Source organism: Oncorhynchus gorbuscha, linkage group LG12, assembly GCF_021184085.1.
Source record: "Oncorhynchus gorbuscha isolate QuinsamMale2020 ecotype Even-year linkage group LG12, OgorEven_v1.0, whole genome shotgun sequence".
NCBI classification, from domain to species: Eukaryota; Metazoa; Chordata; class Actinopteri; order Salmoniformes; family Salmonidae; genus Oncorhynchus; species Oncorhynchus gorbuscha.
Genome location: NC_060184.1, coordinates 3,709,071 through 3,721,877, shown reverse-complemented (window position 1 = coordinate 3,721,877; position 12,807 = coordinate 3,709,071). Strand labels below are relative to the sequence as shown.

Genomic DNA, 12,807 nt, shown 5'->3' with positions numbered 1-12,807 from the left:
TACCGAAACAAAATGAACTATGCAAGAGATTTTGTTGTAGGCAGAACACATCAGAGTAGGATTCAACCACTACTCAGCCTGTACTCTACACAGACCAGTGAATAGGCCATTGCCATATATGTGCCATTTACTTTGAACTGGACTGTGTTTACAGCATGAGCGGTCATGAGTAGATGCGCTTGTTTTGAGATCAAAACGAGAGCCACATGTAGCAGCATGTGCACATTTGGTTCATATCCTTTGCTACAGTTGATATCAGAAGTTTACATACACCAAATACATTTTTTCACAATTCCTTACGTTTAATCAGAGTAAAAATTCCCTCTTTGGGATCACCACATTATTTTAAGAATGTGAAATGTCTGAATAATAGTAGAATACTAGTAGAGAGATTGATTTATTTCAGCTTTTATTTATTTCATCACATTCCCAGTGGGTCAGAGGTTTACATACACTCAATTAGTATTTGTTAGCATTGCCTTTAAATTGTTTAACTTGGGTCAAATGTTTCGGGTAGCCTTCCACAAGCTTCCAACAATGAGTTGGGTGAATTTTGGCCCATTCCTCCTGACAGAGCTGGTGTAACTGAGTCAGGTTTATATGCCTCCTGGTAGAGCTGGTGTAACTGAGTCAGGTTTATATGCCTCCTGGCAGAGCTGGTGTAACTGAGTCAGGTTTGTAGGCCTCCTTGCTCGCACACTCTTTTTCAGTTTTGCTCACAAATGTTCTATAGGATTGAGGTCAGGGCTTTGTGATGCCCACTCCAATACCTTGACTTGGTTGTCCTTACACCCACTCCAATTTGCATGCCGCCCAAACAGATCCACAGATCATGCAATCTCAATCGCACTCCACACTGCCCTTTCCCACCTGGACAAAAGGAACACTGTGGTTGGATTCACAAGCAGTTCATCTTTAAACCTATGTAAAATAGTTGTATCTTTTCTGAATTGTTATAATGACTATTTCTGTATTTGAATTGGGCGCTCTGCAATCTCGCTGGATGTTGGCCAGGAGGGACGCTAGAGAGGTTAACAATACATTTGTAGAGTGGTTGAAAAACTAGTTTAAATGACTCCAACCTGAAAAACTAGTTTAAATGACTCCAACCTAAGTGTCCGACTTCCAACTGTATGTTGTTCATTGACTACAGCTCTTCCTCGTTCAACAACATTGTGCCCATGAAGCTCATCACTAAGCGAAGGACTTCAGACGGGCCTGGACATGCGCTGGCTTGAGTAGGGGGACCTTGCGTGTGTAGCCGATGTGAAATGGCTAGCTAGTTAGCTGTGGTGCGTGCTAGTGGTGTTTCAATCGGTGACGTCACTTGCTCTGAGACCTTGAAGTAGTGGTTCCCCTTGCTCCGCAAGGGCCGCAGCTTTTGTGGTGCGATGGGTAACGATGCTTCGAGGGTGACTGTTGATGTGTGCAGAGCGTCCCTGGTTTGCGCCCAGGTCGGGGCGAGGGGACGGACGTAAAGTCTATACTGTTACATGTGCGTGGAGGATTTTAATCCATGACGGCGTAGTGTGTTACTAATGGTGTTCTTTGAGACTGTGGTCCCAGCTCTCTTCAGGTCATCGACCAGGTCCTGCCGTGTAGTTCTGGACTGATCCCTCACCTTCCTCATGATCATTGATGCCCCACGAGGTGAGATCTTGCATGGAGCCCCAGATTGAGGGTGATTGACCGTCATCTTGAACTTCTTCCATTTTCTAATAATTGTCCCAACAGTTGTTGCCTTCTCACCAAGCTGCTTGCCTATTGTCCTGTAGCCCATCCCAGCCTTGTGCAGGTCTACAATTTTATCCCTGATGTCCTTACACAGCTCTCTAGTCTTGGCCATTGTGGAGAGGTTGGAGTCTGTTTGATTGAGTGTGTGGACAGGTGTCTTTTATACAGGTAACAAGTTCAAACAGGTGCAGTTAATACAGGTAATGAGTGGAGAACAGGAGGGCTTCTTAAAGAAAAACTAACAGGCCTGTGAGAGCCGGAATTCTTACTGGTTGGTAGGTGATCGTAGATGATCAAATACTTATGTTATGCAATAAAATGCAAATTAATTACTTGAAAATCATACAATGTGATTTTCTAGATTTTTGTTTAAGATTCCGTCTCTCACAGTTGAAGTGTACCTATGATAAAAATTACAGACCTCTATATGCTTTGTAAGTAGGAAAACCTGCAAACTCGGCAGTGTATCAAATATCAAATACAACCAAATACTCCCCACTGTATGTTTCAGTAAGATTAGATATTTAGCATTTGTAGCATTGGTTATCAACTGTGCTGCAGGGATGGAACGTAAGTAGCAGAAAATTGAGGTTGTGGTGGCAGCTGCTAAAGGTTAAATAAATAAATAAAAAAGCTGCAGAGAGGTGTTTGGTTGTGAGACTCAGAATAGTTACAGGGTGTGTTAAGTGGTGGTGTCCCATCCTGTCAGGCTGTTGGCCTGAGTTTTTACTAAATAGGTTGTTTATTATTATAATAAAAAGTAAAACATTTGAGTGTAGTGTTAGACGGTAGGGTATTTGTTTATTTATATATATATTTTTCAAGCAAAGTACAAGGGAGTTGTAGTCCAGTCCAGTAGGTGGCCCCTCCTGTCTCAGCCTCCAGTATTTATGCTGCAGTAGTTTATGTGTCGGGGGGCTAGGGTCAGTTTGTTTATCTGGAGTACTTCTCCTGTCCTATTCGGTGTCCTGTGTAAATCTAAGTGTGCGTTCTCTAATTCTCTCCTTCTCTCTTTCTTTCTCTCTCTCGGAGGACCTGAGCCCTAGAACCATGCCCCAGGACTACCTGACATGATGACTCCTTGCTGTCCCCAGTCCACCTGGCCATGCTGCTGCTCCAGTTTCAACTGGCCTGGGCCCTAGGACCATGTCCCAGGACTACCTGACATGAGGACTCCTTGCTGTCCCCAGTCCACCTGGCCATGCTCCTGCTCCAGTTTCAACTGTTCTGCCTTACTATTATTCAACCATGCTGGTCATTTATGAACATTTGAACATCTTGGCCACGTTCTGTTATAATCTCCACCTGGCACAGCCAGAAGAGGACTGGCCACCCCACATATGCTCTCTCTAATTCTCTCTTTCTTTCTCTCTCTCGGAGGACCTGAGCCCTAGGACCGTGCCCCAGGACTACCTGACATGATGGCTCCTTGCTGTCCCCAGTCCATCTGACTGTGCTGCTGCTCCAGTTTCAACTGTTCTGCCTTATTATTATTTGACCATGCTGGTCATTTATGAACATTTGAACATCTTGGTCATGTTCTGTTATAATCTCTACCCGGCACAGCCAGAAGAGGACTGGCCACCCCACATAGCCCGGTTCCTCTCTAGGTTTCTTCCTAGGTTTTGGCCTTTCTAGGGAGTTTTTCCTAGCCACCGTGCTTTTACACCTGCATTGTTTGCTGTTTGGGGTTTTAGGCTGGGTTTCTGTACAGCACTTTGAGATATCAGCTGATGTACGAAGGGCTATATAAATAAATTTGATTTGATTTGATTTGATGCCAACCACCATTAAACCTCATCGAAGAAGACACAATTAACCAAAACAGACCCGCTTCTGGTCACCTTGATATAATCCAACGTTCCCACTGCTTTCTTCACGGTCCTCGATATTAAAAATATATTTCCCAAATTAATATCCTTGTACGAACACTCTACTACACCGTATTGTAAACTCTTCATTGACGACTTATTAGACAGGCAGAATAATGGCCACCTACTTCTCGGGTCCTTCTGCCCTTAAAAGATTGTCGCCGACTAAATGACGTTCTCTTTACCCGCTGTCACAGAGGAGTTAGGGTGGGTTTCTTGATCTCGCCAAAAAAATCTGTCGGATTGATCAAGCATCCTTTGTTTAAAATTCCCCACAGTCACCCTGTCATCATGGATAATAACTTTTCTATCATGTTTGGTCAATATTACAGAATTTTAGGTCCCCCATCCATCGATAATCGACAATGGCCGAGGAAGGGTAAGCGTGACTGTTCTACTCCCGCTTTGCGCTGAACCAGGGCTAACTAACTAAATTGCACGTTTCAAAGTTGCATAGTTTTCAAAGTGGGGACGTGTTAAATATATCCATGCCTCTTAAGTGCACTTCCAGAACTATTGATAACAGTAATATGGAATAGCCTTACCAGAGATCTCCCTCTCCCACAGTTAACGTTAGCAAGCTAAGCATGTGTTTTAGTGCGTTGGTTGTAAACTCAGTTACCCGTCGAGGTATTTCCGTGAATATAGTGAGTTGACAGTATAATGGTTAATTTCCGGTGCGCGTGTGATGATTTACTTTCTTTAGTCGGATACCCCTTCACTCTAAATTATGAGTGAGATCCCCTGTCTGACACGCCGGGAAAACATTCAACTCACTTATCGTAATGGACTAGTTGTAGCTAATGTAACTCATCTCTTCTCCCGTCTCCTCTCCTGCCCTCCTCTTCTCCCGTCTCCTCTCCTGCCCTCCTCTTCTCCCGTCTCCTCTCCTGCCCTCCTCTTCTCCCGTCTCCTCTCCTGCCCTCCTCTTCTCCCGTCTCCTCTCCTGCCCTCCTCTTCTCCCGTCTCCTCTCCTGCCCTCCTCTTCTCCCGTCTCCTCTCCTGCCCTCCTCTTCTCCCGTCTCCTCTCCTGCCCTCCTCTTCTCCCGTCTCCTCTCCTGCCCTCCTCTTCTCCCGTCTCCTCTCCTGCCCTCCTCTTCTCCCGTCTCCTCTCCTGCCCTCTTCTCCCGTCTCTTCTCCTGCCCTCCTCTTCTCCCGTCTCCTCTCCTTGTTCCCCAGCATCGCTGCTGGAGGTGTGATGGATGTCAACACCGCTCTCCCCGAGGTGCTCAAGACCGCCCTCATCCATGACGGCCTGGCTCGTGGTATCCGCGAGGCTGCCAAGGCGCTGGACAAGTGAGTGAATAATTCTGGTCCTCTTGTGTCCTAAATGGTTCCCTATTTAGTGCACTCCTCAGGATTCGGCACCTGGTCAAAAGAAGTGCACTATGTAGGAAATAGGGCATCATTTGGTACGTAGACTGAATTTCTGGTCCTTCTTTTCACCCTCTCTGTTATGTGCTAGTTCCATTATATTTGGATGAAGGAGTCTTCTGTCAGAGCAGTTTTTGTTAAAAGCCCTGATGTCTTAACATTAACACCCATTGCTTGCGGTATTGTTTTGGAAGCATAAAGACTTAGCACATCAGCTAGAAGTAATAAAAAGGTTATATATATTTTTACCGGGTTAGTGTTCCCTTGCGGCTATATGTGATTACGGAAGGCAAAGGGACTGCCTATGCTAATTAGCTATCTGTCCAATTTGATTTGTCACATACACATGGTTACATGAAATATCTTAACAAGTAATCTAACAATATCACAACGACTACCTTATACACGTGTGTAAATTATGCTCCGAACACTTGTAACGGAAGAAGGCTACAAGAAACGTGTTGTCACTGGAAAAATACTGTTGTCTCAACTGTTAAAAGTGCTCAAAACAATGTACAGCATTTTGCATTAAAATTACTTTGATGGAGATGAAAGTAAAAGGCTTTATGTCTCGCAGTTTGAGAATCGATTTGAAGTGTAGATGGTTTTTGATTCGTGTTAGTCTACGAGAGCCAGTCAACCTCTGAAGATAACACCGGGTCCTTGGACTTGGACGGAATTTACAGTAGGCTCCTTCAAGAGTACATCTTGGTCTGGTACGGCTGATGGGTTTTTGGTTTTCTACTGAATCCTGTGAGAACTGCCATCGTTACCCAAAAATCTGAGACATTCTGCCTCCCGGATGGCACACTATTCCCTAAGTAGTGCACTTCCTGGTGGCCAGAGGTGGGCGTGGCACCGTATAGGAACAGGAATGAAACAAAGGCTTACTAGATAGCTGTGTTAGTTATATTTCTGATGTGATGTTAAATTACTGGCTGTTAATTGCTGTTGCTCCCCTCTTCTAACCCCCCATCCCCCAAGGCGCCAGGCCCACCTCCGACTGTTAATTGCTCCCCTCTTCTAACCCCCTCCCCCAAGGCGCCATGCCCACCTCCGACTGTTAATTGCTCCCCTCTTCTACCCTCCCCCAAGGCGCCAGGCCCACCTCCGACTGTTAATTGCTCCCCTCTTCTACCCCCCCCTCCCCCAAGGCGCCAGGCCCACCTCTGCGTTCTTGCGGCCAACTGTGACGAGCCCATGTACGTGAAGCTGGTGGAAGCCCTCTGCGCCGAGCATCAGATTAACCTCATCAAGGTATCCTGGGATAGATTGGGGGGGGGGGGGGGTGTTGAAGGGGACACATGGCTTAACAAGGGAGTGTAGTATGAGAGTGGTGTTTAGTAAATGTGCTAGTTACTTTAGCTGAGTGTAAGTGTTTCTATGTCGCGTATTGTGGCTTCCCCGACTGAGGTGTGTGGACAGTAGCCCAATGTTTTTATCAATCAACTATTCATAGAGAAATGTATATCTTTATTCAAGCTGGCTGCTACCGACCCGTCCTTAATCCACACAATATTTCATGGCCTTAACCCCACCTGCCCTGCGTGTATATCACTGCCCTATTCCCTGTGGTACTACTGCACCAGAGCATCCTGAGCCTGATCAATCTGATTTGTGTTCGTTATGTTATTGGTGAACAGGTGTAGACTAACAGTAGAAAACTTGTTGTGTAGAGGGTGGCACCGCTGTAGAGCTTTTTGAGGATTTGAGGCCTGCAGTCTTTTCAGCCTCCTGCAGGGGAACAGGCCTTAGCGATGGAACTCGAATCAAAATGTAGTTGTCACATGTGCCGACTTCTACAGGTGTAGTAGACCTTAAAGTGAAATACTTACGAGCCTCTAACCAACAATGCAATTCAAACGGACTGACTAAGAAATAAATTAACAAATGGTGAGAGAAATAAAAGTAGCACGTAGTTAGAACAGCAGTAAAACAACAATAGTGAGACTATATACAGGGGGTACTGGTACAGAATCAATGTGGAGGCTATATACAGGGGGTACTGGTACAGAGTCAGTGTGGAGGCTATATACAGGGGGTACTGGTACAGAGTCAATGTGGAGGCTATATACAGGGGGTACTGGTACAGAGTCCATGTGGAGGCTATATACAGGGGGTACCGGTACATAGTCAATGTGGAGGCTATTTACAGGGTGTTACGGTACAGAGTCAGGGTGGACATTAAAAACCACTCGACTTGTGTTTTTAATGATGCAACGGCCAACGATGTACTATGCATTAACCGAAATGCCACGCGGCGAGACCTGTGTCGGTACTGATGGCACCTGAGCTTTACTCGGATCAACGCACCATTTAAAATAGTTTCCTTCGGCTGCACATATTGACACGGCTGGTTTCTGGTGTTTACACGACAACGCAGTAAGTCACAGATTGAACACGTCATGGGACCAGTCAGACAAAAATAGATCTCATTGATTTGACATCAAATGGCCTGTAGCCTACTGTTTTATATTTTAATGCAGTCATTTCGGTTTTCAGTTGAATCGTCTTCTCTATTATGTGGTTTGTCTCAATTACAAAGGCAACTTTATTAGTAGTCATCTTTATTCTGGAGCTGGCGGTTTTTAAATTACAAGTACAACATTTAATAGTGAGGGTTTTGGGTAACGGCTCTGGTGCACCTACGCAGGTTCTAACAATTTTAAATTGGCATTAAAGTAATTTTGTGGAACCGAGCCCTGGTTAATATTAGTATTAATATTAGTGCGCTGTGTAGGGAATAGGCAGCCATCTGGGTCACTATGTAAACAGTGGACTGCAGTCATGTTATCACTGCCCTATGGAGATACTAGGTGGTAGTACAGCTTGTCTATTGAAACTCTCTTTCCCCCTGTCTCTGACCTCCAGGTTGATGACAACAAGAAGCTGGGCGAGTGGGTTGGTCTGTGCAAGATCGACCGGGAGGGAAAACCCCGTAAGGTGGTGGGCTGCAGCTGTGTTGTGATCAAGGTATAAACCCACTGCTCTGTTCTGGACACACCTCGGAGGGAAAGCTGCAGGATTGGTGTGAATCCACTGTGATGTCATAAAGATGGTAGTGGGGAGTTGGACTGCTCTTTGTGATGTCATAAACAGGGTGATTGGACTGCTCTTTGTGATGTCATAAACAGGGTAGTGGGGAGTTGGACTGCTCTTTGTGATGTCATAAACAGGGTAGTGGGGAGTTGGACTGGTCTTTGTGATGTCATAAACAGGGTAGTGGGGAGTTCTAGACTGCTCAGTGTCCAGATGTGATTTAACCCATCTCAAAGCAGGGTTCCCTTGAGTGGGGGTTTTTGAAATCCCATCTTGTGACTGTTGCATTTGTGATGTCAGTAAACCAGCCGGCACTCAGTCACCACACCACACAGGGGAGTTGGACTGCTCTTTGTGATGTCATAAACAGGGTAGTGGGGAGTTCTAGACCTCACAGTCAGTGTCCACCACACCACACAGACTGTCACCACACCACACAGCCTGCACTCCAGTTTAACCCATCTCAACAGCACTCAGCTGTTCCCTGCACTCACACCACACAGCCGCACTTGACGTCAGCACACCACACAGCCTACTTTGAAATCCCATCTTGTGACTGCCGCATTTGTACTAGAGCCTCACAATCACCACACCACACCAGCCGGCACTGCTGCCCACACACTCAGTCACCGCACAATCACCACACCACACAGCCGGCACTGCTGCCTCCGGCACAATCACCACACCACACAGCCGGCACTCACAGTCTGCCTCACAGTCACCACACCACACAGCCGGCACTCACAATCACCACACCACACAGCCGGCACTCACCACACCACACAGCCGGCACTGCTGCCTCACAATCACCACACCACACAGCCTGCACTCACAATCACCACACAACACAGCCGGCACTCAGTCACCACACCACACAGCCGGCACTCACAGACACCACACCACACAGCCGGCACTCAGTCACCACACCACACAGCCGGCACTCACAGTCACCACACCACACAGCCGGCACTCACAGTCACCACACCACACAGCCGGCACTCACAGTCACCACACCACACAGCCTGCACTCACAGTCACCACACCACACAGCCGGCACTCACAATCACCACACCACACAGCCTGCACTCACAGTCACCACACCACACAGCCGGCACTCACAATCACCACACCACACAGCCGGCACTCACAATCACCACACCACACAGCCGGCACTCACTCAATCACCACACCACACCGCCGCACTGCTGCCTCACAATCACCACACAACAGCAGCACGCCTGCACTCAGTCACCACACCACACAGCCTGCACTCACAGTCACCACACCACACAGCCGGCACTCAGTCACCACCACACAGCCTGCACTCAGTCACCACACCACACAGCCTCACAATCACCACACCACACAGCCGGCACTCAGTCACCACACCACACAGCCGGCACTCACAGTCACCACACCACACAGCCGGCACTGCTGCCTCACAATCACCACACAACACAGCCTGCACTCACAATCACCACACAACACAGCCGGCACTCACAATCACCACACCACACAGCCGGCACTCACAATCACCACACAGCCGGCACTCAGTCACCACACCACACAGCCGGCACTCACAGTCACCACACCACACAGCCGGCACTGCTGCCTCACAATCACCACACCACACAGCACAGCCTGCACTCACAATCACCACAACACAGCCTGCACTCACAATCACCACACCACACAGCCGGCACTGCTGCCTCACAATCACCACACCACACAGCCGGCACTGCTGCCTCACAATCACCACACCACACAGCCGGCACTGCTGCCTCACAATCACCACACCACACAGCCGGCACTGCTGCCTCACAATCACCACACCACACAGCCGGCACTGCTGCCTCACAATCACCACAACACAGCCGGCACTCACAATCACCACACCTATGGATTTTTAAAAGGTATTGTTTCTCTTTATTCAACCCGCCTGCCCTTCAGCCAGGCAATATTAAACCCGTGTGGACTGCGGGTTGAGAGGAGTCGACCCGGGCGTCAGTAGTGGGCCAGGCGAGTGCAGCTGCTGTGCTGTCAGTGCCATGCAGCTGCTTGTTCTATACAGCTGGTCAGAGTGTCTGCCAGGGTACGAGCTCCTGCACCTCGCTGTGGTGTCTGGGGTCCCAATTAATGGCTACATGTACCATTAGTAGACTGAATCAATCTTTAACATACTGACCACAGTGTACAACTCTATCATACTGACCACAGTGTACAACTCTACCGATATCGTACTGACCACAGTGTACAACTCTACCGATATCGTACTGACCACAGTGTACAACTCTACCGATATCGTACTGACCACAGTGTACAACTCTACCGATATCGTACTGACCACAGTGTACAACTCTACCGATATCGTACTGACCACAGTGTACAACTCTACCTGACCACAGTGTACAACTCTATCGTACTGACCAACAGTGTGTACAACTCTACCGACCACAGTGTACAACTCTATCGTACTGACAGTGTACAACTCTAGTGTGTACAACTCTACCGATATCGTACTGACCACAGTGTACAACTCTACCGATGACCACAGTGTACAACTCTATCGTACTGACCACAGTGTACAACTCTATCGTACTGACCACAGTGTACAACTCTATCGTACTGACCACAGTGTACAACTCTACCGTACTGACCACAGTGTACAACTCTATCGTACTGACCACAGTGTACAACTCTATCGTACTGACCACAGTGTACAACTCTCTATCGTACAGTGACAACACAGTGTACAACTCTATCCACAGTGTACAACTGACCACAGTGTACAACTCTATGGCCACAGTGTACTGACCACAGTGTACAACTCTATCGTACTGACCACAGTGTACAACTCTATCGTACTGACCACAGTGTACAACTCTATCGTACTGACCACAGTGTACAACTCTATCGTACTGACCACAGTGTACAACTCTACCGTACTGACCACAGTGTACAACTCTATCGTACTGACCACAGTGTACAACTCTACCGACTGACCACAGTGTACAACTCTACCGTACTGACCACAGTGTACAACTCTATCGTACTGACCACAGTGTACAACTCTATCGTACTGACCACAGTGTACAACTGGCCACAGTGTACAACTCTATCGTACTGACCACAGTGTACAACTCTACCGTACTGACCACAGTGTACAACTCTACCGTACTGACCACAGTGTACAACTCTACCGATATCATACTGACTAGGGTTGAAGGGCGGGAATGCGGTAACTGAAATTTGCCGGGATTTACTGCCGCAAACCACTCCCCTTTTCCTGGGATAAATAACTGAAAACCCAGTAAACTATTAATATGAACAGTGTGGTGTGAAATGGAACGGTGTCTAAATCTGGGCTTCTCTACGGCCTGATTAACATCAATGCTCAGGTTGGAGACAGACATCTCTGTATGGAGACAGACTGCACATCTCTGGGTGGGGACAGACATCTCTGGGTGGGGACAGACTGCCACAGTGTACATCTACCGGACCACAGTGGGGACAGACTGCACATCCCGGGGTGGGGACAGACTGCACATCCCGGGGTGGGGACAGACTGCACATCCCGGGGTGGGGACAGACTGCACATCCCGGGGTGGGGACAGACTGCACATCCCGGGGTGGGGACAGACTGCACATCCCGGGGTGGGGACAGACTGCGCATCCCGGGGTGGGGACAGACTGCGCATCCCGGGGTGGGGACAGACTGTGCATCCCGGGGTGGGGACAGACTGCGCATCCCGGGGTGGGGACAGACTGCGCATCCCGGGGTGGGGACAGACTGCGCATCCCGGGGTGGGGACAGACTGCGCATCCCGGGGTGGGGACAGACTGCGCATCCCGGGGTGGGGACAGACTGCGCATCCCGGGGTGGAGTGCAGTTCACAATGGAACATTTTGTAAAAATACATTTTGAAATTCATTCAATCCCAATACTGACCACAATGTATGTACATAAATCTGTTCCAAATTGGACCACTATTCCCTGTGTAGTGCACTACTTTATAGGATTAAGTTCACTATATAAGGTGTCATTTGGGAAACTTTTCAGTTTGTTCTAAACATTGAAGTGTCCTGTAGCTAGTATCCTGTGGAACTGTTTTCTCCCCCCCATGCTGTCTAACACTGTCCCATCCCCTCTACAGGACTATGGCAAGGAGTCTCAGGCCAAGGACGTGATTGAGGAATATTTCAAGGCCAAGAAATGAGGTGTCATTTTCAATAAAAGCTGAAATGAAGTTTCTGTCTGGAGAGTTAATTATTAAGTGCGACCTGGGAGAGATACAGAGCTTTATTTAAAGGTACAGTCTGCTACAACCACTTGAGTGACTAAGCTGAAAACGTTTCAGACTCTTCTGTACTACAGCTGATGGGTTGCGCATTGACGTCCACAAGCGACGTAGAAGTGAAAGGAGGGGAGACGCGAGAAGGAATACGCACGTGGCTGCTATGAAAGTGAACTGTGTTTAGGCGTGATCAGGGGTGTATTCATTCCACCGATTCTGTTAATGTTTCTTATGGGGAGCAAAACTGGAATGAACACCTGGATTTGTTTGTTAACTTAGTTTTGCGACTGTTGGACTAATGATGACACCCTATATCAGCCAGAGTGCAAGGTGGTATTACATGTCACATTCTGCGCATGTGTCGCTGCCATCTCAAATGTCTCTACCTGTGTTTACCTACGCAGGAAACTTTCATTCATAGGCTAGGTTTTATCAACCTCATACTGCTGTTATAGTAATAAGGCTTTGCTCATGGGGGGGGGGGGGGGGGGAAG

At 47.8% G+C, this 12,807-nt stretch overlaps 1 protein-coding gene and 1 non-coding gene across 2 annotated transcripts; both read left to right on the top strand.

Annotated features, from left to right (window-relative positions):
• Positions 1 to 3,734: 3,734 nt before the first annotated feature.
• On the top strand, positions 3,735 to 12,265 carry LOC123990460 (40S ribosomal protein S12). The gene is made up of 6 exons (XM_046291007.1): positions 3,735 to 3,812; positions 3,938 to 3,984; positions 4,785 to 4,901; positions 6,134 to 6,236; positions 7,851 to 7,952; positions 12,173 to 12,265. The coding sequence occupies exons 2-6, from the start codon at positions 3,971 to 3,973 to the stop codon at positions 12,233 to 12,235; spliced, it is 399 nt and encodes a 132-aa protein (XP_046146963.1). The 5' UTR covers positions 3,735 to 3,812; positions 3,938 to 3,970; the 3' UTR covers positions 12,236 to 12,265.
• Positions 4,285 to 4,362, top strand: LOC123991915. Its single transcript, XR_006831012.1, has one exon. It is a non-coding gene; the product is annotated as a small nucleolar RNA SNORD101 (small nucleolar RNA).
• Positions 12,266 to 12,807: the final 542 nt, after the last annotated feature.

What these genes read in the sequence shown, in the direction of transcription:
- LOC123990460 (XM_046291007.1), top strand. An exon ending in GCTGCCAAGGCGCTGGACAA is followed by an intron (nt 4,902 to 6,133) that starts GTGAGTGAATAA and finishes CCCTCCCCCAAG; the next exon opens with GCGCCAGGCCCACCTCTGCG. An exon ending in ATCAGATTAACCTCATCAAG is followed by an intron (nt 6,237 to 7,850) that starts GTATCCTGGGAT and finishes TCTGACCTCCAG; the next exon opens with GTTGATGACAACAAGAAGCT.